The sequence below is a fragment of the Scleropages formosus genome, chromosome 5 (genome assembly GCF_900964775.1).
Source record: "Scleropages formosus chromosome 5, fSclFor1.1, whole genome shotgun sequence".
NCBI lineage: Eukaryota > Metazoa > Chordata > Actinopteri > Osteoglossiformes > Osteoglossidae > Scleropages > Scleropages formosus.
This window is the reverse complement of record NC_041810.1, coordinates 19,819,039-19,832,242: the sequence shown is the minus strand read 5'-3', so window position 1 is coordinate 19,832,242 and position 13,204 is coordinate 19,819,039. Positions and strand designations below refer to the sequence as shown.

The window sequence follows — 13,204 nt, the reverse complement described above, 5'->3', positions numbered from 1 at the left end:
TAATCTGCAAGTTATCCTCTTATTTATTTATTACAGAGGCAGTGAAGGCGTACTGGTCAAAGGTACCGCCTTTGGACCTGAAAGACCCTGGTTCGAATCCCACCCCCTGCTGTAAAAATTACCCAGCTGAGTAAATGGGTAAATCATTTCAAGTCGCTTTGGAGAAATTAATAAATTTAAATCTATTGGCCCCTGGGCCAGTAAACGAGGGCATGCGGGGAGGGACGACACACCAGAGCCTCCCAACATCCTGCATCTCCATACAAGCTGCAAAACAGTTATTACTGTGTCACCACTGAAACTCACTGGGGCGATGAGTATCGGGAGTCACGGCTGGGTATTGGATCCCGAGGGTCACAGAGGCCAACCACATCTCATAAAAACATCTACAAATTAATATCTGCTACACTGCCTGTAAAGACCGCCCTCCTCCTTCCAAGAAGACATATAACCTCCTCTTATTATACACAGAACCATTGCTGGTGGGACGGGTTCCAGCCCAAGCTGGACTAGCAGACCAACACCGAACTGGATCAGGACAACCACCCTGCAGCTCAAGACCAAGGAGCGCAATTCATTCCCCTACTGTTTCCTGCACTGGCCAAGAAAGGCATAAATTGTGGTACCAGCAGGGTGCGGGCTCTAAGCTTTTGTTTTCTTATTAATACCTTGCTTGAGGGCAGGCTAAGACTGCCGGACAGCGCCGGTCCACCTCCAAGCAAAAATCAACCTGGACGGCTGGAAATAAAAACGTAAAAGCATCCAGAGCAGATGGTGAGACCATCTCGGCGTGTTCCTACGTGAAAAAGAAACCTGAGCTGTAAGGAGAACCCCCTTCCTGTAACTCCAGCAAAAGAAATAGGTGTGGAGGCCATTCACTTGAGCAGCTTGTTTCTTCCAGTAGTGACTTACAACAGCCAGATATTTACACTGATTTACCCATTTATAGAGCTGGATATTTTTCCTGCAGCAATTTTGGGAAAGCACCTTGATCAAGAGTAGCACAGCTGGAGATGGGATTTGAACATGTGTCCTCCAAAGACCCTCTAATGAAACAGAGGAGTTGTGCATTGCACCAGGTTTGAACCCCATAACTAGCACTGGAGGCCGTTCCTAAAGAAGTCTACCACGGCAAAAATACCATATTCTCATCCTCAGGATGAGTAGTTAGTTTATGTTGCCTATAGTGCAAAGCCCTAGCATATATTCATTTACCATCATACACCTTCATTTACCTCTCACCTTTGGCCACGGAACCTTACATTGTTCTGTAAGAAGTTTTACATGAATTTAACCATTTATACGGGTACTGCAGCAGGAGTGGGGCTTGAACCTGGAACCTTCAGATTACAAGGCAACGGTCCTAATCAGTACAAAAAGAACTGGCCAGCGAAGAGCGGGATGTCATCTTTTCTGAAACAGGTAATGTCACAAAAGTCTATGGAAGAGACAGGGGATCAGTGGGTCTGAAAGAGATGTGTTTGAGACTCTTTTGGAAAGTCAAGAAGGATTCAGCAGTTCTGAGGGACCAAAGAAGGCCACTGAACCACAATGGAGCCATAACTGAGAACTTTCCGGCTCCCGATTTTGGACCTCTTGTGTGACCACGCAGTCAGAGGGGGTGGAGTGTAGCAAGTGAATCTGAACCTTGCAGTCTGAAGGTTCTTGGTTCAAACCCTGCAGCAGCTGTGGTTGTAGCAACCTTGATCAGAGTTCTTACCCTGAACTGACATGGAAATAACGCCCTGCTGTATGGCTGAGTGAATGGATACAAAGTTCTCTAATACTGCAAGTCACCTTGACCAAAGGTGATCAATTAAGCAAAGATTTAAAATAAAGGTTAACAAGGAGGAGAAGGGTTGCTGGTTGTTAGAGTGGTACCTATGGAGTCAGGGGTCACGGGTTCAAGTCACGCCACCTATTGTAGTACCCTCGATCGAGGTACTTATCCTGAACTGACACAGTAAAAGCTCTCAGTAGTTTAACATGGTAAGTCGCCCTCGAGAAAAGCATGAGCTGCTGAGTGAAGGTAAATGTGATGTAAATGCAAGGTCCTGTCCGGCAGGGGGCGCCACGCTCGGTGGACTCTCCACGGAACCGTGTCCAGCAGCACTGACAGGGCGCCCTGCAGCGCAGCTCCCAACTCCGGAACCGCTCCTCGGACCCACGACCTGTCACTGTCACCGTTCTCGATATTATCAGAAGCGGAAAATGTGGATGTGTCGATCAAACGGGGCGCGCGCGGCCACTCCGTCCATCGGACAGCGAAACGCACGAGCGCCGCGGCGCAAAAAAAAGTGCGTCTCGCGCTCAGCCGCTGCCCGGCGGCAAATCGATGCGGTCGTTCTTCTCTAAAGTCCTCGATAAAAACCCGAAGACCGCGGCTCTGTGAAAACATCTAAATGAATAAGTACACGACGTTATTTAAGAAGAGGGGCGGCCGCTGGACAGCCGTCACACTTGTCTCCGCGTTTTAGCGCAGAAAATCTCCGACATCGAACTGCAGCCCGGCGACGCGCCTTTCGCGACACATAATCATGGTAATAAATGACAATAAACGACGACGGTGGATGTGAGCGGTGACGAGCAGAGCACGCGCTCTCTCACCGCCGGGGATCATCACCATGACATGATCTGATAATAATCGGATCAAAAAAAAAAAATTACAAGACAGGGATAGAAAAACAGGCAAAATAACGTTGTGCGTGAGGGAACACGACTGACGGTGAGTGCCGCTTAAACACGCGAGTGTATATTTTTATTGTTATTGTTATTAATTAGGCGCTCTGAGTCTGTAGCCTGTGGGGAACCTCGGCGCTCTGGCCCCCGACACCCTGCGCACCGCCGCCGGCTCTCCTACCTTCGCTCACGGGGCCCATCGGTGCAAGAACTTCTCTGATTCATGGCAGAGCCGTGCGGAGGGATGTGGGGTCAGAACTCAGCGGGAACGGGCCATGTCGAGGGCGGGGAGGAGCGCCGGGGTCCCGCATCACCGGCCCCGTCCGTCGTCGGGCAGCGACCCTCACACAGACAGAGTCCCCCTCGAAAGCCCTCCTGGAAGACCCTCCTCTCGCAGCCAGCGCTCCCGGGAAGGAGCATCCGAGGGGGGGCTTCCGCGCCACAGTGCCGCCACTACCGCCGCCGCCGATCGGGGCTCAGAAGTTGAGCCGAATCACGGGGTCCGCTCAGCTGGCGGGCGACATGTCTGAGGACTCCCTGCAAAAGTTGGAATGGAGAGGAGAGAGACGGAGGGAGGGAGGGAGGGAGGGAGAGGGGGAGAGAGAGAGAGAGAGAGAGAGAGAGAGAGAGAGAGAGAGCTGGAGCGCACAGGGGAGCTCCAGCATAATCGAGCGCAGAGCGAGTCGATCGCGCCCGGGAGCCGCCGTTCATTCAAACGTAACGCATGCACTGTACGGTGCCGAGGTACTGCACCGACAGGTGTCAGTGTGGAGCGAGGCCTGGTGCTGCTGAGGGTGACGTCACGACAGCGCAGACGTTAGCAGGTGAGCGCGTGAGCAGCGAGGTGGAATTAGCGGACGCTAGTAGTTCCTGGAGTGTTTCAGCGTTAATACGAGCATTGCCGTTTGTACCGTATCATTATTACGTATTACATTATTACTGTACAGTGCCACGAAACCACTGACTGGGGTGGTTCTCGTGGGTGTTCACGTTTTTAATTAGACTGAGGTTATACACACAGTATTGACATAAGATGGTAAGAATTTCATTAGTCATTCAGTTAATTTTAAATTTATCTCTGAATTATACGAGATAGTACAGTATAGAACTTCCAGTTTAAATCGTTCCAGTTTAGATGATAATTAAATTAATAGGTATTACCGCATATCGGCATCCGCCGCATTCGCTGCTTGACTGTATCTTTAACCTTGACACACAATAGCAATGCAAGGAGATTTGCTGTAGTATGAATTAAATAACGAAAATGATTAAATTACGGTCCTGACTGACCACCTCTCGTAAATTATTTCATTAAATGTTCTGCAGTAGAAGACAGATAATTGGAAACGCTGTATTACAGAATTAAGTAAATAAAACAATGTAAGTAAAGAATATGTAAATCGACGTATTTATTGCTCACAATTAGAAATCAATTATTGTAGTAATCGGTAATCGATGTCTCTAGTCTGGACTGGATATGTTCTGTGACGACATCGGATTTTCACAGAATGAACTGGAGCAGAATCGGATTATTGCACAGCATGAACAGAGAATCTGAAGAACAGCCCTCACATAATAATAATAATAATTCAATTTACGCATTTTTATCTTTTTAACCACTTTCAGTTTGATCAAATATTTTTGTACTTGGATGTATTAAAATGTAATCCCAACCTAAAACTAAACCACACCACACTGGACAAATGACTTGAAAAAAAAAAAAAAAAAATATATATATATATATATATATATATATATATATATGTATGTATATATATATATATATATATATATAATATAAATAACACATAAGAATTATTATTATAAGTAATACAAGTAGTGGTAGTAGTAGTTATAGTTATGAGATGTACGTGATTGGAGAAAAAAAGCGTCTCTAAATGAATAAATCAACTAAGGGACAGGTAGCGTAATGGTTAAAACTACTGCCTTTGAAGTGTTGTAGGTTCAAATCCTACTTCCAGCTGTACCTTAGAGAAATGTACTTACTCTTAGTTGCTTCACTAAAAATTGCTCTGGCTGCAATAATTGCACGTCGCTTGAGAAAAGCGTCTGCTAAATGAACAGATGTAAATGTAACGTTACTGTCGGTTGTCAATTACAACTCCCAGAATCCACCTTTTTGTAGTCCTCGGAAGATAAACAACATTTCCCATAAAACCACTGACTTAAACAACAAGTTCCTTCTCCGTCTTCTCCAAACCCGGACACCTCGCGAATGGTGAAGTTTTACAGTACACTGGTAAATTCAGCGGAGGATGATCATGTGTAGTGTAGTAAATTCATGAGTTCACCTTGGGATTATCACTTTTTAAGAGGTAACCCAAAGCTTTTGACCAGCACCGACACTGCAGTCTATCAGCAATCGCTGCGATCGGGAAAGGCATAGGCATAGGTGTTCTTTCAAAGTTTCATTTATGAGTTTGTCACCGATCCTGACACTGCAGATACAACGCGCCTGTGGTTTTTTCATTCAAAATGAATTATGCACCTATCTATGATAAGCTGATTACAGGCATTTGCGCACTTCTACTCTCTCTCTGTCTCCACTTCTCTTTTTTTTTTCTTCCTTCTTTCTCAATCTTAAAGTCTCGTTTCTTCTTTATCTCTGGAAGGAATCACAAACAACAAAATTCTGGCTTGTTCTGGAATCTACGTCGTAATCCAAAAAAAGACTCTCTCTTCTGTACAGCCTCATCTTGTTTATGTTTTAGCACTGCCATGGTAAATTAAACGTTAACATGAGAAATGTTGGAACTTTAAAAATGTCACGAAGTGTACATTTAGTGCCAAAAATAACAACTTTAGTTCTTATACAGTTTTACTTGAGATAAATACTTTTTGTCAGCACTTAGACTCTAAGTTAGAGGGGTGATACTTAGATCATGGGTGTTATATTAACTGTGACACATTGTGTTAAGCTTCAGCCATACAGTGAGTGAACTTGTAAGATGGTCATTTCTGCAGCCTAGTATAAAATCCCGATGGGCTGTATGCAAAATCTAAATGTTATATCAGGCTATAAATGTCATGGATTGATGTGAGCCACAAATGATTCTGTTATGCAGTAACAAAGCAGAACACTGTGCTCTTGTCTTCTGCTGTGCGCTTTTCTGAGAGCATTGCGGTTGTCCGTCACTGTGTTTGTGCATTTATCGTATACAATAAGACACATTGTAAAATTGCCTATCTCAGTTCCTTTCGAAATAACCTAAACTTTCTGTATTTATTTATTTATTTATTTATTTCAGCAAATTGCTTACAATATTGAAGAGGAAAAATACTGGACAGAATGCATTAAATGAAAGCGTGTCGGTAATAATTTACATTAGTTATCTGATGCTTTTCTCTAGAGTAACCTACATTGTTGAGCTCCCTACAGTAGTAGATAATGGGTACATTTTTACTGGAACAAATCAGTAAATACCTGGCTCAAGAGTACAACAGCAGGAGATGGGATTTGAACCCTCTAACCAATATGCCACCGCTGGCTTCATTATTTTAGTGTAAAGTTATAGATTGTGCAATGATGTAATTTCGTTTGTGCGACGCAGTCTTGTTTCAAAATATTGGACGAACAGGTGGAATCTGAGCGAGTGAATAGGAAGCGCATGGGTGTGTGTGTTATTGTGCCGCACATCCGTGCGATGCTGTGTCATTAAGTACTGGTTCATGTGACGCGGAGTCAACAGCAACAGTCTTTTGTTCCACCTCGAAGTTCTGGTTCTTTCTAAATGGACATTACCTCATACTTTTCATACCACACTGAATGGTAAAAGGGACCTCCTTTCTTACACCCGTATTAACAATTGGCACATGGCTGTATGCCAATTAGTGAGCATTCATGCATTCTGTAACAGACGTGTCTCTGCAGCAAGCAATATGTCTGACTGCTCATTCTTTCTCTGTCCTTCTCTTGAAATGAGGCCTTACAACATTTGTTTATAATATTTAGTTTGGCTGTTTTTGCAAAGCAGATATACTGTTTGTTCCATTATTATTCCACCCATCATTTTCTCACATCTCCTCCCAAAGAGTGAAAGCCAAGTGTAACAAACTCGACCCATGGCTTCGGCTAATTGGGATTGGGCTCCGTATCAAAGATTTTTTTTTTTTTATTATCACAGTGTTTTTGAGACATGGAAATGATGGAATGTTCAAACTACTATGCTTGTTTTTCATAAGTCCAGTAATATTTGTCTTCAGGCTTGGTCTTATCCCCTTAACAATGTCAGTATGGGGTAGGACCTAGCAGCAGAGGCTGATCAGTAGTTTAACCTTCTACCCTGCAGATCTGTTGTATAAAGAAGAAAATTACAAATTTAGTTGCAATTTCACACAATGTTGTGTGGGGACTGAAATTTCCCAGGGTGCCTCTCCATTATCTGCTTACATTCAGTGTGGCTGTGGGAACTTCACACTCACATCGCTGTACCAGTAGATCTGTGGACTGATGTTTACACTGCCTGATTTTTTTCAAATCTGATTTTTGTTAACTGTGTTGTAGGGCAGTCCACTTATTCAAAGTGCCAGGGGATGCTGTAAAGGCCCGTGGCATTATACAGCCGATGTACGTTGCATTGACAAGAACCCAACTGTTTACTCAGCAGTGCAATACTAGGAAGCCAGGTTGAGCTTTTACTTTGTAGATGATGTAAGTTGAGCCATTGTATGTTTAAGTGTTAGGGTGAAAGTGAATATGCACGTACTTGAGTCAGACTTTGACCTTTCCAAGGAGCTGTTGTGTGAAATGCTGCAGCTTGTCTCTGAGATGAACGTCCCGCCACGTTAACAGGCCTGCGGGGTAAAAACCCGACCCCCTCAACCTCATCTCCTACACACAAGCACCCTGTTTTTATAATGCCAAAGCACTACGTGAAGGGATGCTTTATGCAGTGTGACATTTAACACAAGATTGAATTACTTTGGTTTTGTTTTTGCTTATTGGCTGTGCTGCAGTGAGCATATTAGTTCCACTTGGTCACTAATGCATCTTGCGAGGCTGCAGTGTCTGCGCTGGGCATCTGTAAGACTTGCATTTGACATGTAAACTGGAATGGAAACTGGCACTGCCATTAATTATTTTTCTGTGAATTTTATGAAGAGCCCTGGGTCAAGGCAAGATAGGGACGGGAACAGTACGCTGAGAAATTGCAAATACTGTGTGTCCACATACATGGACCTGGGCAGAAGATCTAAAGGTTACAATATTTCACAGGTATGGTCATATAGCACTATTTCATAAGTTCCATAAGGATGTGGAGACATTCCAGAATTCCACTGACCTGTCATGCAGATCAAATGTTGTTAAATGGGATTTTAACTAGAAAATATATAGGGGCAAATCAAACCTTTTGTTAAAGGTTTTTTGAATGGTTGAGTGAACCCCATTCCAGTAAGCTTGTCTCTTATCACGTTCACAGAAATAATTTATACAACAATATTATCATGGGTAATATTAACAAAATTCCTATTTGCTGTAACATTTTCAGTCGTCATAATTAATTTCCTCATTATTGTTATTAATCTTTATTTAGGTGGAATGTTTGTTCAAAGTGATTTTAAGTATTAAGTTTGTGCAAAGCAACAAGTGCTGCCAGTGTCACCAATAAGCAACCTGCATGAAGGTCCAGGATGAAATATTGTGTTGTGACTAAAAGGAGATAGACCCAAGACCAGTCTAGACACAGTTCATAAAAGAAAATTACATTAGAGAACAGCAACAGGCAATGTCAAACAAGTGTTAAAAATATAGTGAGATGCTACAAGAAACATCAAGAGTAAGACGGAAGAGATGGTTAAAGAATTCCAAGACCACAAATTAAGGAATAAGTCTTCAAAAAGCAGTGGATGGTCAGAAGATTAGTGGCACGTGATGTTGAGTGGAAACTCATTGATGAGCTTACGAGCTAGAGGAGGGGCTGAGTGATCCTTCAGAAAGATAAGGTAGAGTCTGAGCAGTGGTCACTTTAAGGATAGTAGGGAGAGATGAGAGGTATTGAGAAGGTAAGTCTTGTAGGGGTTTGTAGGGTAGGATGGGAATATTAAACTGGTTAACTTGTTGATGTATGGCTGAAGGTAAAGGAATTAGTTACCTTCATGCTAGATGGGACAATTCAGAGAGTTGAGGAGGTTCTTGATCCTGGTGAGGTTAAGAGGGATTTTATTTTCGTCTGGAAAAGATAGAGAAGGAAGCCCTCCTCATGGTCTACAATAGCAGGTAGGGCAGAGTTAGTGTCTCCTGGTGGGAGGTCAACTTAGAATCTGAAGCTGGATTCCATGTGTGTCTGCATGTGCTGTTTCTAAAGTGTGATTCATTTGCTTGAGCTATCACTGAAAGTTTCTACTTGTTCCTCTATCTTCATATGGCCCTTGATGACTACAAAAGAGCGAAAAAAACTGCTAAAGTGACAGATGTTACCAGGATAGGAAATGAGGGGCCAAGGACTATCCAGCCAATCACAATTTTCACTGAGATAGTTATAGAGCCTGTGGGCTCTCTGATTTGAGTTTCTGGCAGGGCAGTGCAGAGGGGGCAGCGGTGTTTATCAGTAACCAGAGTTGTCCTCTTCGTCTGCAGGAGTAGCGTCATACACTCAACAGTGCTTCAAGGGGTGCCAGCCATGGAGTCCACCACAGACTTCCTGGCAGTGATCACTAGGGAAAACACAGGAGCATCAGTGACCATTGCCTTGATCCTGATCTTTTTGGCTCTCCTGTATTGGTAAGTACAGAGGACCACCAGACAGGACCCTGAGCCCTATGTCTATCTTGTTTCCAAGGAAACGGAGGAGGACAACAAATGCCCCCACGGGTGTCTACTCAATGATCAGCCACGCCTTGCCAATGGACATGAGCTTGAAAATCTGATAATATGTTTATCCATGATATAATAAATGATGTGTCTGGGCATTCCTGTCTGGAATGCTTCAGTTTGTCATAATGTTGAGGTTCAGTCTCAATGTGTCATCCCAGTTGGCTGAGAATGTGGCTGAAAGATCTTCCTAATGTACTGGCACCCTTGATAAATATGAACCAAAAAAAACTGCCTAAGCCTTGTGCTTTTGGGGATTGATGACTAGTACTTTGTTCAAGTGTCTTGCGTGCTGTTATTGAACCCTTGAGAAAGGTACTGATTCACTAACATACCTACCTGCACAACTAGGGAAAGTTTCATAACTATAAGTCATAGTTCATGAACTCCAGTGGATAAAAGTGTGTGCTGAGCAGCAACAGCAGTAATAACAGGGGCGTCCCCTACATGCTGAGGCCTCATCCCTAAAACAGATGTGACCAAAATTATTGCTTAAATCAGACCGTGGGCTTCAGTTTGTGGCCATCTTTGTGATGTCATCATAAACATAATCGCAGAGAGAGCATGAGCTCATTTTTCAAATTCTAGAGAATTCTGAATTCTAGAGAAGACTGAATACGACTGGTGTCGCTGGTTATTTTTCAATTAGAATTTTGAACACCTCAATCGCTTATCTGCTAAATGCGCTAATGTTGTATTTTGTGCTTGGTTGTGCCTCTGACAGGAGGTATCAGGAGCTGCAAAGGGACATAATAGTACTATGAAATTATCTGTACTGGTGGGAGGTAGCATAGGATGTCACAGTCAAGAGGATGTCATTGATTAAACCTGGACCCAAGTCCCTTCCATACTGACTGGCATCAGTCCTAATCACAGCTGCCTAACCCTGCTTAACCGGCCCAGTTTACATTTACATTTATTTCTTTTAACAGATGCTTTTCTCCAAAGTGACGTGCATCTCGGAGAAAAATACAAAGAGTGCGTCACACCAACAAAAGGAGAGATTTGGATGCAGACACGTGATCTTGAGTGCAGTCAATTTGTCTAATTTCTTATTATTTTGGCACCCCTAGACAACGTTCAATCCGACACCACTTTTAAGAACATGGCCGTTCCTAGACATTTGTATGTTTAGACATGCAAGGGATGGACAAAATAAGAGGTCCACAGAGTGTTCCCTCATGAAATTCTTACATTCCAGGATGAATACACTGTATATTCACCCTATATTCCAGATCTATGCGTAATCAAACGCATATGGGAGGTTCTGGAGTGCGGAGTGTGAAGTGGATGTCCACCTCCTTCCTCCCTCACAGAACTAGAGGCTTTTCTTCTTGGAGAACAGTGCAATATCCTACTAAATGCAGCTGAGGACATGTGTGACAACATTCCAAGAAGAGCTGAAGCTGTTCTGAAGGCAAAGGGTGGTGGTGGTCCTCATTAGATCCCTCATATTAATATATTGTTAGGTGTTACTGTTATTTTGTCAAAATGAGAACTGTGTAATAAAGGGACTGTCACCATGTGGGAAATCCTAGATTTTATCATGAGACAAATTTAATTCCAGATCTCATGATGGGAATTGTCTACGATGCTGGGAGGTTAACCCATAAGGGTTTGTCACGTGGCCTTGATAGGGGTTCGGCAGCTGCTGGCACACTGAGCCACACCTCCCTTGGGCCACACCTGTTGACGTCCACATTGTTTCACTTCATCCTTATTTTCTTTTTTATTTTAAGAGGTTTAGTGACTGCTGGACTAAACAAATTATTAAATTTCACATGTTCTTTCAGGCATGGTCTTCAGCTGGGGTATTAGCTATAGAAGAACAAACCGATGAGATCTTCATGATATTCAGGACGTGTCATTGATTACATGACTCATGACACTTGGAGGGAAGCCCTACTCTCTCCAGTTGAATGCCTGGAATTAATGCCATGATTCTTGTGTTTAAAAAAAAAAAAAAATGCATGTAAGGGACATTCTCGTCTTCAGAATCGCCTCTGATGAATAATTCATATCTTTAGGAAATTTTACCCGCTCCGTTGAAAAGTGTCACAAAACCGTGTGGTTGTGAGCTGATGTGCTTAGGCGGCACATCGGAGAAATAAAAAGTGGATTACGGCTCCCTCCCTCTCACCTCACCCTTTCCATGATCACTTGCCAGGTATTCCGTGTTCCCCTACTCTGTCCTGGCTCGCTGTGGAATCCAGCACCCCAAACCGTGGCCGTTCTTCGGCAACATTTTCCTGTTTCGCGAGGTGAGTGGTCACTACTGCTAATAACTAAATTGTTACCTGCAATTCACGCTGTTGTGTGTTTATTCCTGAGTGAGCTGTATGAATAAAGTGCCCACAATAGCAAGCAAAGTGTAATAGCTTCGTTTTAATGGAACTTTGTGAAATTATACTACATCTTCCACATGTTTTTAATCATGAGGGGTAGCAGGTATTGTAATTTTAGTGCTGCTGCCTTTAGATGCAAAGGTTTCAGGTTAAAATCCATCCTCCTGAAATTTTACCTTTGATCAAAATACTTGAATTGCTTTACTAGAACTACGCAGTTGTATAAATGGGTAAATAATTGTAAGTATTTTAATGTTGTAAGTCACTTTGGAGAAAATTATCAGCTAACTGAAAAAAATGTGAATTTAAAGCAGGACTTGCTCATGAGGCTGGAAGTAGAAATTGAACATTGCAGAACTGGAAGTCATGTAATCCTGTGATTTATAGATACACCACAGAAATGCAAAGAATTCTGGTACAGGTTTGACTTTCGATTTTCTCCTCATCAACGATTGAAAATTAAAATTGTTGATCAATAATTCCTTATTCTGTGATATATTCTGTGACACCCATCGTATCCACCATAGCTAGAAATTCTGTTCAAGAAAGAAAATCAGACTCAGTGGTAACTGTTTAAAGTCTGCTGGGGGTCCGTGGTGAGCGGGTGTGTGATGGGTGCGTTACGGGCGATGGGGGCAGGGTATGACACAAAGGCCCTGGGGTTCCCAAGACAGAAGGAGTGATTAAAGTGCTAAGGGGCACCAACTGTCCTGGCTGTACTTCATTAGATCTGTTCTGTAAAGAAGACTCCAGAGTAATTGCTTTTAATATCTTACGATCATTAAGTAGATTATACATATTGGAAATTACTTCTTCGGTGAATAGGTGAATAGAAAAGAGGGAGCGGGGGCGGCTGCATAAATTGCCAAATTAATACCACCCAGCGCCTCCTCTCAACCTATTTTTAGACAGGAGCTGCAAAATAAGATTGAACCAGAGGATGTTTTGCACGTCCTCAATGCAGACTCTTTACCTCTAATATAAGGCCATTTTTAATTTTTTTTTTAAATTTTCTTTTAATAAAATCACAAGCATGTGACAGATTAGTGGGTGGGCTGATGATGTGAAGAAGTTTCCAGTTTAATGGGAGGGATTTAGAATCTAAGGGAGAATCGATTGGTCTGCACCTGATTCACGGCACTGTGGCCATGTCCAGCATCCTCTTTGTTCCCCACTGGTTCGAACTAAGCTTGCTGCCAACCTGTACATGGGCCAAATGGCTAGTTTTTAAAAAGCTTCTCTCAGACCTTGCCTGCTTTTTCTGGCCAACCATGTAAAACTGTGTCATGCCAGGAAGTCGTCGTCCCCCCCCCGGCGAGATGAGGAAAAGCACAGACGTCAACAGTGT

At 43.1% G+C, this 13,204-nt stretch overlaps 2 protein-coding genes across 8 annotated transcripts in view; one reads left to right on the top strand and one right to left on the bottom strand.

Moving 5' to 3' along the window:
- hipk2 (homeodomain interacting protein kinase 2) overlaps nucleotides 1–4,791 on the bottom strand; it is a 61,565-nt gene extending 56,774 nt beyond the window's left edge. For all 3 annotated transcript variants that reach the window (XM_029252098.1, XM_029252100.1, XM_029252099.1), the window contains exons 1-2: nucleotides 4,687–4,791; nucleotides 2,861–3,216 (exon numbers count right to left, since the gene is read on the bottom strand). In XM_029252098.1, coding sequence (XP_029107931.1) covers nucleotides 2,861–2,879 — 19 coding nt within the window. In that variant the 5' untranslated portion in view covers nucleotides 2,880–3,216; nucleotides 4,687–4,791. The remainder of the gene's footprint in view (nucleotides 1–2,860; nucleotides 3,217–4,686) is intronic.
- The window catches only part of tbxas1 (thromboxane A synthase 1 (platelet)), a 38,386-nt gene continuing 28,454 nt past the window's right edge, over nucleotides 3,273–13,204 (top strand). For 2 of the 5 annotated variants that reach the window (XM_018754981.2, XM_018754985.1), the window contains exons 1-3: nucleotides 4,871–5,015; nucleotides 9,278–9,421; nucleotides 11,679–11,772. In XM_018754981.2, the coding sequence (XP_018610497.1) occupies nucleotides 9,321–9,421; nucleotides 11,679–11,772 (195 nt within the window). In that variant the 5' untranslated portion in view covers nucleotides 4,871–5,015; nucleotides 9,278–9,320. Of the gene's footprint in view, nucleotides 3,504–4,864; nucleotides 5,016–7,801; nucleotides 7,916–9,277; nucleotides 9,422–11,678; nucleotides 11,773–13,204 lie in introns of those variants that run through there. The other 3 variants (XM_018754984.2, XM_018754983.2, XM_018754982.2) reach the window with 3 other exon arrangements.